Source organism: Ursus americanus, chromosome 2 (assembly GCF_024610735.1).
Source record: "Ursus americanus isolate L20-20 chromosome 2, mUrsAme1.1.p, whole genome shotgun sequence".
Classification (NCBI taxonomy): Eukaryota; Metazoa; Chordata; class Mammalia; order Carnivora; family Ursidae; genus Ursus; species Ursus americanus.
The window spans coordinates 94307205-94320660 of NC_142128.1; the positions used below are offsets into that span (position 1 = coordinate 94307205).

At 38.9% G+C, this 13456-nt stretch overlaps 1 protein-coding gene across 13 annotated transcripts in view; it reads right to left on the reverse strand.

The window, feature by feature from the left end:
* The window catches only part of PRRC2C (proline rich coiled-coil 2C), a 92350-nt gene that overhangs the window by 32385 nt on the left and 46509 nt on the right, over positions 1-13456 (reverse strand). For 12 of the 13 annotated variants that reach the window (XM_045813867.2, XM_087858937.1, XM_087858944.1 and 9 more), the window contains exons 13-17: positions 11737-11906; positions 11029-11287; positions 8616-8826; positions 5160-7409; positions 2967-3175 (exon numbers count right to left, since the gene is read on the reverse strand). In XM_045813867.2, the coding sequence (XP_045669823.2) occupies positions 2967-3175; positions 5160-7409; positions 8616-8826; positions 11029-11287; positions 11737-11906 (3099 nt within the window). The remainder of the gene's footprint in view (positions 1-2966; positions 3176-5159; positions 7410-8615; positions 8827-11028; positions 11288-11736; positions 11907-13456) is intronic. The other variant, XM_087858947.1, reaches the window with a different exon arrangement.

Genomic DNA, 13456 nt, shown 5'->3' on the forward strand with positions numbered 1-13456 from the left:
CAAGATGTATCTTCAACTCACTGTCCAACTAACAATTATTCATTCTACCTTCTTAAAATCAAACATCCCAGTGAGTGTAAGGAATCTAGATCCCTTAAATTTAATATTTAAAAGCAAAACTAAAATAGTTCAGGCAACATGACTTGTGGTTGCAGGTATAATGTTTTCAAATTAAGTAAGAAAAGGGTGAGGAAATTCAGATAAATTATTTTAACTTTGCAAATAATGTATGTTTTAATTGGGGAACACACAATAAAAATAGTTATGTGCTTGGGAATGATACATATACAACTCAGGATGGTGATAACTTGCGAGGGATGATGGCAAGAGGGTATTAATAGGCAGTGGTTCACAGGGAATCCACCTGCAAAAAATTCTTTGAATGGTTAAAAATGTGCATTTATGTAAACAATGACAGGAAAACAAATCATAAATACTAAAACTGACTTCCACTCCTTTTTCTTATTAAAAGATTTTATTTATTTGAGAGAAAGAGCACGCACGTGCATGCGAGCAGGGGGAGGAAGAGGGAGAGGCAAGCAGAAAGCAGACACTGTGCTGAGCGAAAGTCCCAGGACAGGCTTATGTCAGCACTCTGAGGTCATGACCTGAGCCAACAAGAGTCGGACGCTCAACTGACGGAGCCACCCAGGGCACCCCTGGCTTCCACTCTTTAAAAACCTGTTACTGTTATTCTATTTTTCTTTTCTTTTTAAAAAATACTTATTCAATTGATCTCTATACCCAATGTGGAGCTTGAACTGAAAACCCCAAGATCAAAAATTGCACACTCCACCAACTGAGCTAGCTAGGCGCTCTGTGTTATTCTGTTTTTCTAACAAATGCCTGATTGGTTCTGATTATCTATGACAGTTCTACATATGTCTTAAGGAGCACTGCTCATTTCAATGAAAGGTCAAACATTTCAATGGATGCCATGCACTCCATTACTTCACAGTGATAAAGAGACCTCTTCATATTTCTAAGTTCATCTCAGTCTTCTGACCAAAAAGTATGTGTGTAAAGCTTTCTTCATAGCCACGCCATCACCCATTATTTCAATTTTCTTGCCAAAGAGCTTTTTTAGAAAGTTCTGAAGTTAGTTTACCCAACTACATGCAACATTTACAGAAATCTGAACAATAATTTGTTCATTTTCAACACCCTGTTTTTGCCTGGTGCTTTGTAACATTTTGGGCTAAAGGGAAATCACTTAACGAGTATTAGAAAAACAACCTAAAGATGAGTAACTCTTAATAAGTTTTTTTAAAATGTATAGGTCAGTTTTCACCGTCAACTCAGAATTATAACGGAGTTCTTACCTTTTTATGTCTTAATCCAATAATGTAATACTTTGGGAATTTTCTACCCCAAAAGTTCTTTGGAAGAAGGAAAACTGGTAAACAGTTATTTGGGAAGACAAATCTGCCATGTTTTGTGGACTTTTTGTAATCTTCATTTGCCATTTTAGAAATGTGGGGTTTCGAGTCTCCTTTCTCTATGGACCACCGTAAGGTTGGCATCCAGGCTTCCTATGGGTCTACTCTGTTCTCTCAATCAGGGCTTTCCAACTTGAGCACTACCAGCATTCTGCGGTGCCCATCCTGTACACTCTGGGAGGTTTAGCAGCATCCCTGGCCTAGACCTACTAGTATGTCACTAGCACCCAGCCCCACGTTGTGACAATCAAAACTATCTCCAGAGATTGCCAAATGTCCCCTGGGGTACAAAATCACTCCTGTTGAGAACCACTGCTCTACATAATCTAATTAAAAATTCTTTTTTTTTTTTCTTTTTAAAGAGTTTATTTATTTGTTTAACAGAGACAACCAGCGAGAGAGGGAACACAGGCAGGGGGAGTGGGAGAGGAAGAAGCAGGCTCCCAGCGGAGAAGCCTGATGTGGGGCTCGATCCCAGAACGCTGGGATCACGCCCCGAGCCGAAGGCAGACGCCTAACGACTGAGCCACCCAGGCGCCCCCTAATTAAAAATTCTTAAACATGCAATTAAGCTAAGTTTGTTTCTTTCCCATGTGAATCCTAAAATGGCACTGTAGAACAGTAGTTCTCACACATTTGTGTGCATTAGAATCACCCGGATAACTTTGTTAAAACAAAGCGTTCCTGATTCAGTAGGTCTGAGGTAGGAGCCAAGATTCTGAATTTCTTGCAAATTTCTAGGTGATACTGATGGTCTGGGGATCGCATGTTGAGAACTATTGGTCTAGAAATAATAATGCCAAGGTCCTGGGCCCAAGTAAAATTTTGTGTATTTAAATAACCATTAACTAGATAAAAATTCTCATCTTTATTTTTAATACTGGAATAACAGTACCTAACCTAACTTTCCCATTACTACTATCTGGTCTTAGTAATCTCAATTTTACACAGTATTTCCAGCTTAAGCCTATCTGAGTGAATGGCAAACAGTGCATTTTTATACATATAAGTGCCTTCTCATAGATATTCCTTGTTAACTACTTCAACAAATACTTTCTTACTGCTTGTGTTATCCTTTGCATTTCATATCCTATTACTTCATGCCTTTCTGCAAGTATTTATCCAGAGCAACACTGCCTCCCATCCTATTATGCTCAAACATATTTATCATATCTTAAGATACCAAGGTTAACATTTCTTTCATAGAAAATGAAGCATACGTACAGATATAATCAAGCATCCTCATTTAGTCTTCTATGCTTCCCTACACCTGTTTGGCAAGGTGGAGTGGTTAATTTTCCCCTTTCTTATGAAGAACAGTGAAACACTGTAGATTGTCTTTAACAAGAACTTTATCAAGCATTCAAGGCTGGGCTAAAAGTTGGTGTTATTTTAGTTCATTGTATCAATTTGTGATTCCTATCAGCCTCTATCTCGACCCTGTAGGTCCAATTCTTTCCCTCTTTAATGACTTATTATAGTATTGACTCAAATGTAACAGGTAATATACACACGAAAGGAACATACTTGCGTAATTGTTGAGATCGAACTGTGATAGTGCATCTACTTTTTCTTTGGGTTTTTTAGGGCCTGATTTGGGGTCTTCTCTTTTTTTCCCTGTGGAATCTTTGGTGTTCTTTTGTCCTGTACCGTTAGGTGTTCCTTCCTGGTGGTGTGCAGAATTACCATTGACGGGATCAACAACAGCTGTGCCTGCAGACTGGTCATCAAACGGCCTATAAAACAACAATTCGAGTTACTACTACCTCCACATAACCGAACAAAAGAAAAACGATTACTGGCAGGTTCTAAAGTTTAATCTAAGAATAAACAGCAGTGGGACAGAAGAGTCTAACTCTAAACCAATAAGCTTTAGGAACTTTCGCTGAGTACAACTTCCCAATAAAGGAGGTAGACTTTCTTTCCAGGAATTAAATTCCAGAATTCCAATTGTGCCCTGAAGGTTCTTATTGTGTCTGTTTGTCTAGCATGGTAAAAATAAGCTAATCAACATGGTTTACAGCAGAAAATTCCTGTGATTCAAGCTAATCTGATGTATTCGTTACTGAATCTTCTCCACAACAGGGCAGCATATGAAAAATTTAAAAAGCATTCTGCTTACACTGTATTTTTTTTAAAGTTCAGATACATAAATGTAAGTATACAAAAAGACACTTTTAATATGGAAATAATTCACTTCACAAACTAATGTATTTTCAAAGTTTTTTGTTTCCTATCAAATTTTATTCTTGGATTTTTTTTAATTTACAAAAATATAACATGGAAAATGGGTTTACAAATTCATTTTCCTCTTAGCCAATAGTATCACTTGAGGTAAAAGCTTACCAAGTGCTTGACACAAAGCATGAACTCAAACATTTAAAGAATAAAATCATTTTTCAAAATGGGACTCTTTCAAAGAAAGATTCACTTTAATTACAACCAATAATTGCTATTTCTGCAGGTTCAAAGTTATTATCTACACGGCATAAAAGTCGTGCTAAGTTGCTGAGATCTACATTACACAAAAACCAGATCAGGATTTCCCTTAGTATTATTAGTCAAAACTTGTAATACCTCAGTTACAGTCAATAACTACATTTTAACTACATATGCCATCCTAATTCTTCTTGCCTTTTAAAGAAAGGTTCAAATTCTGTGTTAAGAAGGTACTCAGGAAACACAACTGGTCACATTATTTCCCTAAATTTTTTTCTAAGTTATCAGAAAGCAAAAATATTTTCATTGATGGGTGTGGTAGCCCGAAATGCTAAGTATACAGTAACTAGCCAATGCAGATTAATATATTATCTGATTAAATTATCAGCTCAGGCTGCAAACCTGGGAATTTGATAAAAAACGAGGGCACACCATAACAGCTGTTTACTATATACCAGATATGTTATGTAGTTCACAAATATATCTGCAATCTTCACCAGTTTTTAGAAGTATGATTACTTTCTCCCCATTTTACTGGTGAGGAAGCAGAGTTTATACAGGCAGTAAGTACTAGAACCTACATTAAAAACTAGGCAAATGAATGAATGAACAAAACTAGGCATACTTGTACTATAATTTATCCTAATATTAAAGAAATTAATAATTTACCATAAATAACATTTCAATATTTAAAAGAAGAGACCAAGCTTAGCACAGTTTTGAACAACTATTTTCAAATAAATCCCACAGTATCTATGTTACTGGTAGCTCTGGTGGCAGTTCTGGGCCTCTTTGCAGCTGGATCATTTATTGTAGTTTGCAACTCGAGGAAGATATAACTTATTCTTAAGGTTCCACATTCACTTCCTAGCGACCAGTACAGAGTGATAAAGCATACAGTTAAAATGTATTCATTTAAGTCCCAGAGGACACCTATGAGGACCAGAGTTTTGTAAAGAGAAACCAAAAAAGAAAAGGCGGCTGCTCATCATTAGTAAGATGACTTTACCAAAAGGAAGACACTGTACAGGTCCCTCCCCAGATGTAGAGATTCTCCCAAAGCTACAAATTCTTAAGAGGACTCTTCTGGAAAATGTAACTTAGGAGGCAAAGACTCCTGAGACCCATGAACCTCTCTTGCTCAAGCACCCTTACACTTTGAGAACAGACAAAAAAAAAATTTAGGGGAGAACAATGTCTGGGTCCTCTGTCTAGACTGGCTCCTTTGCTCAGTTCAACTTTCAGGTACGAATGCAACTGTATCGAAAACAAAGAACTCACCCTCGCTTCCCACTTTTTGATGGTGGACCACTTCTCCTTTCATTCCTAGGACCTGAGAAATTCCTTCCAGATTTGGGTGGTCCACTGTTGCCACGCCGATTCTGGCGATCTACACCAGGCCTCTGGCTAGAAAAACTTCTCTTTGCTATTTCCCTTTTGGGAGGTAAAACATTCTCTCCGGCCTTCGTAACTGCTTGTGCATTCAAATCAGCATTTTTTTTTTCATCTCTCTCACGCCTCTCGTTGAAATCACTGCTTTCAGAAGCTGTTTCCCATTCTTCATTTGCCTGATCTGAAGAGTTCTGATTAGATAAGTCTGGCGTCTTGTTCCCAGAAATATCCCCAGCAGGATTAACTGGTTCTTGAACCACATTATTAACAGTGCCATTTGTGGGCACTGCCACCTCGTTGGTTTTGGAAGCAGCCTCCCTCTCTCTGAGACGTCTAAATCGAGGCGGCTTATCTTGCCTCGGTGGTCGGGTAGGGCGTTGTCGTCGGGGCCTCTCTCTAGCTGGGTCAAATTTTCGCTCAAATTTTGGAGGTCGTTTATCTGCTGGTATAGGAATGAACTGCTCATGTCTTCTTGGTGGCTCTCCATCGTCTGGTTTAGGAGCTTCTGCCTGCCTTGGGTTCCACTGATTGTCCCTATAAGCAGGTCTTCGTAAGGTGGAAGGGCGCGACGGCCGGCCTCCAGGATCTCTTCCACCACGCCTGAATGTTCCCCCTCTGCCTCGCCGTGTAGGCTCTCCTTTAGGAAGGAAGCCTGGTTTAGATTTATCATCATCCCTCACATAAGGTTTTTCTAGAGGTCTATTATCTATTCGAATGTGATTTTCGGGCTTGAAAGAAGACTGAGGCTTTATGGGCTTTTTGTTTTCAGACCGTTCCTCTCTTTTGGGAAGTTTACCTTTACTTAAACTATCCTTATCACTTGCACTTTCATGAATTTCACTGTCTGTGTCAGTCTCTGAGCCTCGCTGTCGTCTTCTTTTGGGAACAACTTCAAAATCAGAGCTCTCACTTCGTGTTTCACTTTCTTCTCGCTGTCGAAGAGGTCCTGAGGGCACATGCTCTGTCCGTGGCTTATTGTCTCTATATTGAGGATAATCTCGAGTGTGCCCTCTCCCACCTCGGCCACGCCCTCCATAAGAACCTCTATAGCTTCGGCCTCTGGAATAGTATTCGCCCCGGCCTCGACCTCTATATCCTTGATCTGGAAACCAATCTCTATCTCTAGCTTCTTTCCAATAGGTCCTAGGGGGTAAAGTGGACTCTTTTTTAACTGCTGGTCTTGAATCTGGTCGAGGCCTCTCTAAAACGAGGTCCTTGCTACTGAGTTTCTCAGGTTGTTTTTCTTCTTTGACTGCTGGTGCTGTGACAGTTTGCTGGTTTACAGTTTTAGCCACAGGCTCCACCTCAACAGTACCTACAGGTTCTGAGGGCTTCTCAGCATCTTGCGGTGGCTTTTGAACCGCAGTTGAAGTTTCTGTTGGAGGTAATTTCTCCAGTTCTGGCTGAGGTGGTGGTGGAACCAACTGTGGCTGAACCGGTGCTGCGGGTGGTGGGACTGGAGGAAGAGGATCCTTCTTTTCTGTCTTTTCAGGTTTTACAACTTTTTCGGTGACCTTTTCTCCCTTTTCCCCTTCTTTCTCCTTCCGCTGCTCTCGCTCCTCTTTCATATCTCTAAGTACAGGTTTTTTAATGGGACCTGATCTTCTCACAGGCCTATCATTACCTTCTTCTCTTCTGTTGGAGCTTGGCCTTGGGCCCCAACGAGTTTCTGATTTAGATTTATACAGTTTTTCAGGTTTTGGTCCCTCAGAAGATCGTATAAAGCCATCCTTCTTTGGTTTTTCTTCTGTCCTTTCTGCTGGTTCCTTTGAATCAACGCATCTGCTGGTTACTTTAGGAATGCTTGCAGATGGGTCACTTCTTTGCTCCTCTGATTTTTGAGTATGGTTAGATCCATGCGAAACACTTCTTTTGTGGGCAGGCTGACTTTCTCCAGCTGAAATCCGCTCTTCTTGAGGAGTGGATACAGTTTTTTGATCAGGTACATCAAAACAAGCAGACTGACTGTTTGCGTCAGTATGGCGAGGTCTAATGTCTTCCACTGATCTGCTTAAAAACTTCTGTACTTCTGTCTCACTTGATTCTCTGACAAAGTCTGCCTTTGGATGAACCTCTAATTGACCATGTTCTACAGGATAAGCAGCAGTAATCTGTTCCTGATCCAGTGGGGCTTCAGGCCTAAAAGAATGAGAATCAGAAGCATAACCACCAAGACAAACTCTTTCTCACAAGTGTACAGCAAAATAATCCCTCTAATTATAAACCACAAATGGATCCTGATCATAAAAACCACTTAAAAAGGACCCTAATCTTTATGCCTCCTTAAAAAGTTTAGTGCAGCATTATGCATAATAGCAGAGAAGTGGAAACAACCCTCAGTGTCCACTGACAGACAAATGGATTAAGAAAATGTGGTATATACATACAACAGAATGTCCTTTAGACTTTAAAAAGAAGAAAATACTGTTACATGCTACCAAATGGATGAGAACACTATGCTAAGTGAAATGAATAATCACAGGACAAACACTGTAGGATTCCATTTATATGAGGCACATAATGTAATCAAACTCATCCAAGCATAAAGTAGAATGGTGACTGCCAGGGACTAGGAGGAATGGGGAAATTATTTGCTACTCAGTGGGTTTAAAGTTTCACTCATACAAGATGAAAAAGTCTAGAAATGTACTGTAAAACACCATGCTTATAGTTAACAATACTGAACACTCAAAATTTCGTTGATGGTAGGTGCCTCGTTATTCTTCCCCCCACAATTACAAACAAATGAACTTCATTCCTTAAGAAAAAAGAAAGTTTAGGCCATGCTTATGTGAATTTTTAATCCAGCAAGACTAATAATTCCCACCTATAATCAAAAAGTATACTAGAAGGGGTCTATCTTCCCCAATGAATCAGCATTACAAAATACACTCCTTAAAAGGGCAAAAGTTCTGTTTATAGTTATAAATTACTACAGATCACCAATTATCTGCTACTTTGAATTATCTCTATAAATTAGTATTTGCCTTTATCTTGGCATTAGAAGACTTCCACCAGGTACTGATAATCAAATGTCTACCATTCTTCATTAGTAGAAAAATTACATCAACACTTTAAGCTAAACTACATGTAAATAGCAGAAACGTGCCAATTTTACATGCAACACTGAATTTCAATATTTAATTCAGTGTACAGAACTAGGGGACAAATGCTCTAATCAATACAGAAATGACAGAAAAAGAAAGCATGCCCAAAAATGAAATGACATAAACTAAATGGGAGGAAATCAGATTTGTCACTCAGTCCTAAATCAGAATGATCTTCAGGGACACAGTTTTCATTTTACCACAATATTCAATTTGTATTAATAATTGTTTTAACTACCTTGCATCCTCAGGCTCTTCTGTTGCCTTGGGAGTAGTGGCCTGCTGAGGCTCGGTGTGAGGATAGGGATCTGACCCCCACATTACACGAGGTTCAGAGAGGGAGATTGCATGATCTCTTGCAGATCGTGCTATATGCTCAAATGACTCAGAACTGTTTGGTGATCCTTCCATCTGTTCTCTTCTCATTAATGGCTTAGGAGGAATCATTCCTATACAAAACCAGAAAAAGATGGGAAAAACAATCATTATATACACGTAGAATCTGGGTTATTAATTACTATTTGGAATTCTATATTTGAGCTAAAGAAATACTTTTTGCCCAACTGATGAACTCAAGAAATGATCAATGAAAATCATACAAGATTTTCTGTGAATGAAATTTTTATTGCTGCTATTAAACAGATTTAAGAGGGGGCACCTGGGTGGCTCAGTCAGTTAAGTGTCTGCCTTTGGCTCTGGTCATGATCCCAGATCAAGCCTTGCACTGATCCCTGCTCAGCAGGGAGCCTGCTTCTCTCTCTTCCCCTCCCCCGTTTGTGCTCTCTCAAATAAATAAAACCTTATAAAAAATTTAAAAATATAGATTTAAGAATTGAGGACACAAACAAAGCAAACCACAAGAGCAGCCTATTTTTACTTTAAAGGAAAAAAAAACCAAAATGCCTATAAAAATCAGATAATAAAAACATAATGAGGATTACCCCAATGGTGACAGATTTCCAGAGAAAATATTTCCTACAGATAATTCCATTAATGTAGTTTAATTAGTTGATCAATGCTATTAATTACCCCTCTTAAATTTTAAAATTGCAGTATAAATTTTTAAATTAAAACATGAATTTTTTTTAAAGATTTTATTTATTTATTTGACAGAGAGAGACAGCCAGAGAGAGAGGGAACACAGGAGGGGGAGTGGGAGAGGAAGAAGCAGGCTCCCAGCAGAGAAGCCCGATGCGGGGCTCAATCCCAGGGATCCAGGATCACGCCTTGAGCCGAAGGCAGACACTTAACGACTGCGCCACCCAGGCGCCCCAAGACATGATTCTTGATCATATTTTTATCCCTTCTAAACTTTCCTCTATATCATTTTGTTCATGAATTATCCAGATTTATTCTGATAGATTCCATACAACACTAATTCATTCGTTTTCAGCTAACCTATGTGAAAACTCAAGTATTTGGCAGAGAAAGCTAAAAAGCTGGAATACAGAATATATGGAAAAATTTAAATGCTTAAACACTTAAAAGAATGAAAACAATTTAGCAAATAACAGAAAATATTTTCAGAGTCAAAAAATTTTTAAATATTTACGAAACAGAAAATAACTACTAGCGTTTTGGTCTTATAACACGTATCATATAGTGTCTGGCATTTAACTACTCTGTGCTAAAAGTTACAGAATTTTTTGATTAAAAATCTAGGTAGCCTGGGGGCACCTGGGTGGCTCAGTCAGTTAAGTGTCTGACCCTTGATTTCAGTTCAGGTCATGACTTCAGGCTTGTGAGATTGAGCCCCATTATCAGGTTCCCTTCCCAGGGGGGAGTCTGCTTGAGATTCTCTCTCCCTCACCCTCTATCCCTGCCCCCAGCTTGCATGTGCACTCTTTCTCTGTCAAATAGATAAATCTTTTAAATTTAAAAAAATAAATAAATAAATCTAGGCACCCTAGGACGCCTGGATGGCGCAGTCAGTTGAGCGTCTGACTCTTGGTCTCAGCTCAGGTTCTAATCCCAGGGTCGTGAGACTAAGCCCTGTGTCAGGCTCTGTGCTCAGTGAGAAATCTGCTTGGGGGGCGCCTGGGTGGCACAGCGGTTGAGCGTCTGCCTTCGGCTCAGGGCGTGATCCCAGCGTTCTGGGATCGAGCCCCACATCAGGCTCCTCCGCTAGGAGCCTGCTTCTTCCTCTCCCACTCCCCCTGCTTGTGTTCCCTCTCTCTGGCTGTCTCTATCTCTGTCGAATAAATAAATAAAAATCTTAAAAAAAAAAAAAATCTGCTTGGGATGCTCTCTCCCTCTTCCTTTGCCCCTCCCGCTCTCTAAAATAAATAAATAAGATCTTTAAAAATAAAAAGTCTAGGGGCACCTGGGTGGCTCAGACAGTTAGGCATCCAACTTCAGCTCGGGTCATGATCTCAGGGTCCTGGGATGGAGCCCTGCATTGGGCTCCCGGCTGAGCAGGGAGTCTGCTTGTCTTTGTCTTTCTCCCTCTCCCCCTGCTCCCCACTCATGCACATGCACACTCTCACTCTCAAATAAATAAAATCTTTAAAAATATATATCTAGGCACCCTACTTAAGTTCTTACTAGATTATACATCTTAAAGGAATTAAGAGTAAAAACGGGAGAAGATGAAAACCTCTGATCTTGTGTAACTGCCAGTGAGCCACGAGACAAACTCAATTTCAACTCACCAGGATGAATGGGTGGAATATCCATAGCAGGTCTACCTGATATCATTCGAGGATCCATGTATGACTGCATCATGAGCCACCTTGGATCAAAACCCATAGAAGCCAAATGCTGCGGGTGAGGCTGCATGGGCTGGTAGAGAGGTCTGTGTGGTGGAGGAGGGACAGCACCGCTGGACGGCTGTGAAGGGACCGTCTGGGGAAGTACACCTTGCTGCTGCTGCTGCTGCTGCTGCTGCCACTGCTGCTGTTTCATCTGTTCCTGAAAAAGCAGGATCCCACATCTTGAGATTTTGGTTCCACGTGATCAGTTAATATAAGCAATCATATCAGAAAATAGTGGGCTTTTTTGAATCCTTCAGGGAAAAGAATTCAAAAGATATTTAACACTGAGAGATTGTAAGTCAAAAGAGAAGATAAGTCACGACATTTTGCCTTAAGAAAGTCATGACATTTTGCCTTAAGAAATTAATCACTCATTAATTGTACTGCAGAAATCATTTCCTAGAAAGGTGTCTATAAATCAAGGGGGGAAATGACACAAAAGTTTATGGTAAAACCCATTATCAACAAACTTAACTATTAAAAAGGGAAAGAATTTCAGGGAAAACCTATATGCTTTGTGTATTTTAGGTTTCATGTCAAACTACTTCTCAGACTACTGAACAATAAACCTTTTGATCACATACATGATAAAATGTTTTCTGTTACCTGCTGTCGCTGAAATCGAGGTGGTAAAGACTTCTGAAACTGTTTAAAATAACCGGATAATACAGCAGGCCGAGGTTGAGATCCTGATTCTGGCTCTGTTTCATGTGCCACTTGCGTGGTCTCTTTTTCACTGCGATTGCTGTCTTGTCTAGTGAAAACTGCATCATCCTCTGTCCCCCCAAAAAATGAAAAATAATGATAATCATCTATGACACTTATCAAATGCATGATATGTGCACTGGCATGAAATTATTAGACTGATATTTTAAAAAGGTTAATGAGGAAGAAAGCATTATTTATTTATTTATTTATTTATTTATTTATTTATTTATTTATTTAGATTTTATTTATTTATTTGACAGAGAGAGACACAGCGAGAGAGGGAACACCAGCACAGGGAATGGGGGAGGGAAAAGCAGGCTTCCCGCTGAGCGGGAGCCCGATGCGGGGCTGGATCCCAGGACCCTGGGATCACGACCTGAGCCGAAAGTAGACGCTTAACAACTGAGCCACTCAGGCACCCCAGAAGAAACCATTCTTAACACTTCAAAAAACTGTTCTGTACTCTAATACTGATAGCCATCAATGAGGTTAACATTAAAGTAACAAAACCTTAGATTTCCTCAAAGCCAGGTTCTTTAGAGATCACAGGTCCAAATGCTTTACCAAGCAAAAATTTGTATCTGATATTTTGTGATAATAAAACATTTCAATTACTACCTATTTCTAATTGTTTTAATAACTATTAATGCTGTCAGTATTTACCTTTGGTTCACTAGGACTGATATGAAAATACAAAGGGCTTAAACGTAAAATGTAACACAAATGTTTGCTTTTTGATCAAGAGACTATTATCTATAAAGAAAACTAATGAATCAAAGTCTGACAACAGTGATCATCAGCTATCTTCAGACATATAAATTATTCTACCTAAAGATTATCAAGAATGATACCAAAAAATACTATACACGTACTTATTTACTAACTAAATAAAATTTTTCATCCTAAAGAAAAACACAGCCTATTCGTTCTAGAGAATTTGTCACAATTACAAAGTGAAGCCTGTTATAAATTCTTTTCTCAGAGAACTAGGGATGCATTTTAAAAGGAAGTTTATTTTGCCAACGTAAAAACCATGCTCTGAAGAATCACAAACCACATTTTCTTGTAGGCATTACATTCAATATTAAGAATGTTGTAAAAAGGTAAATAAAATACTGGAAAGAAAAGAGAGCCAGTAGGTACAACACTTAAAATCAAAAGGGCACATCATGCTAATAAGCCTAGCTGAAGTTAAATTGCCATCAAAGAACAGAGAAGATGTGAATGAAAATAAAAGCACCAAGAAATGATTAAAAAGAAAAGCATAACTAATTGGTGTAGATATAGTTCCACCTGACAGTGAAATTAATCAATGTATTCACTGACAGAACAAAGACTAAAATATGATTTCCTTATTTCAAATCTATGGTCCTTTGTCATCATCTATTAATGAGATTCCCTAAGGTTGGTCTTTTTTAGCATCCATCAATATTAAGGTATGCCAATGCTACAGTGAGAAATTTTACTTTCGTATTATGAGCAATCTATGCTTATGATATGTAATAAAAGCCCATTATCAATATCAAATTATCTCTATATGCATTAATACAAAAATTTATGAAATCTGGCATGGGCCTTATCTCATTAAAAAAAGGTTAGGGTAACATACTCAACTCTT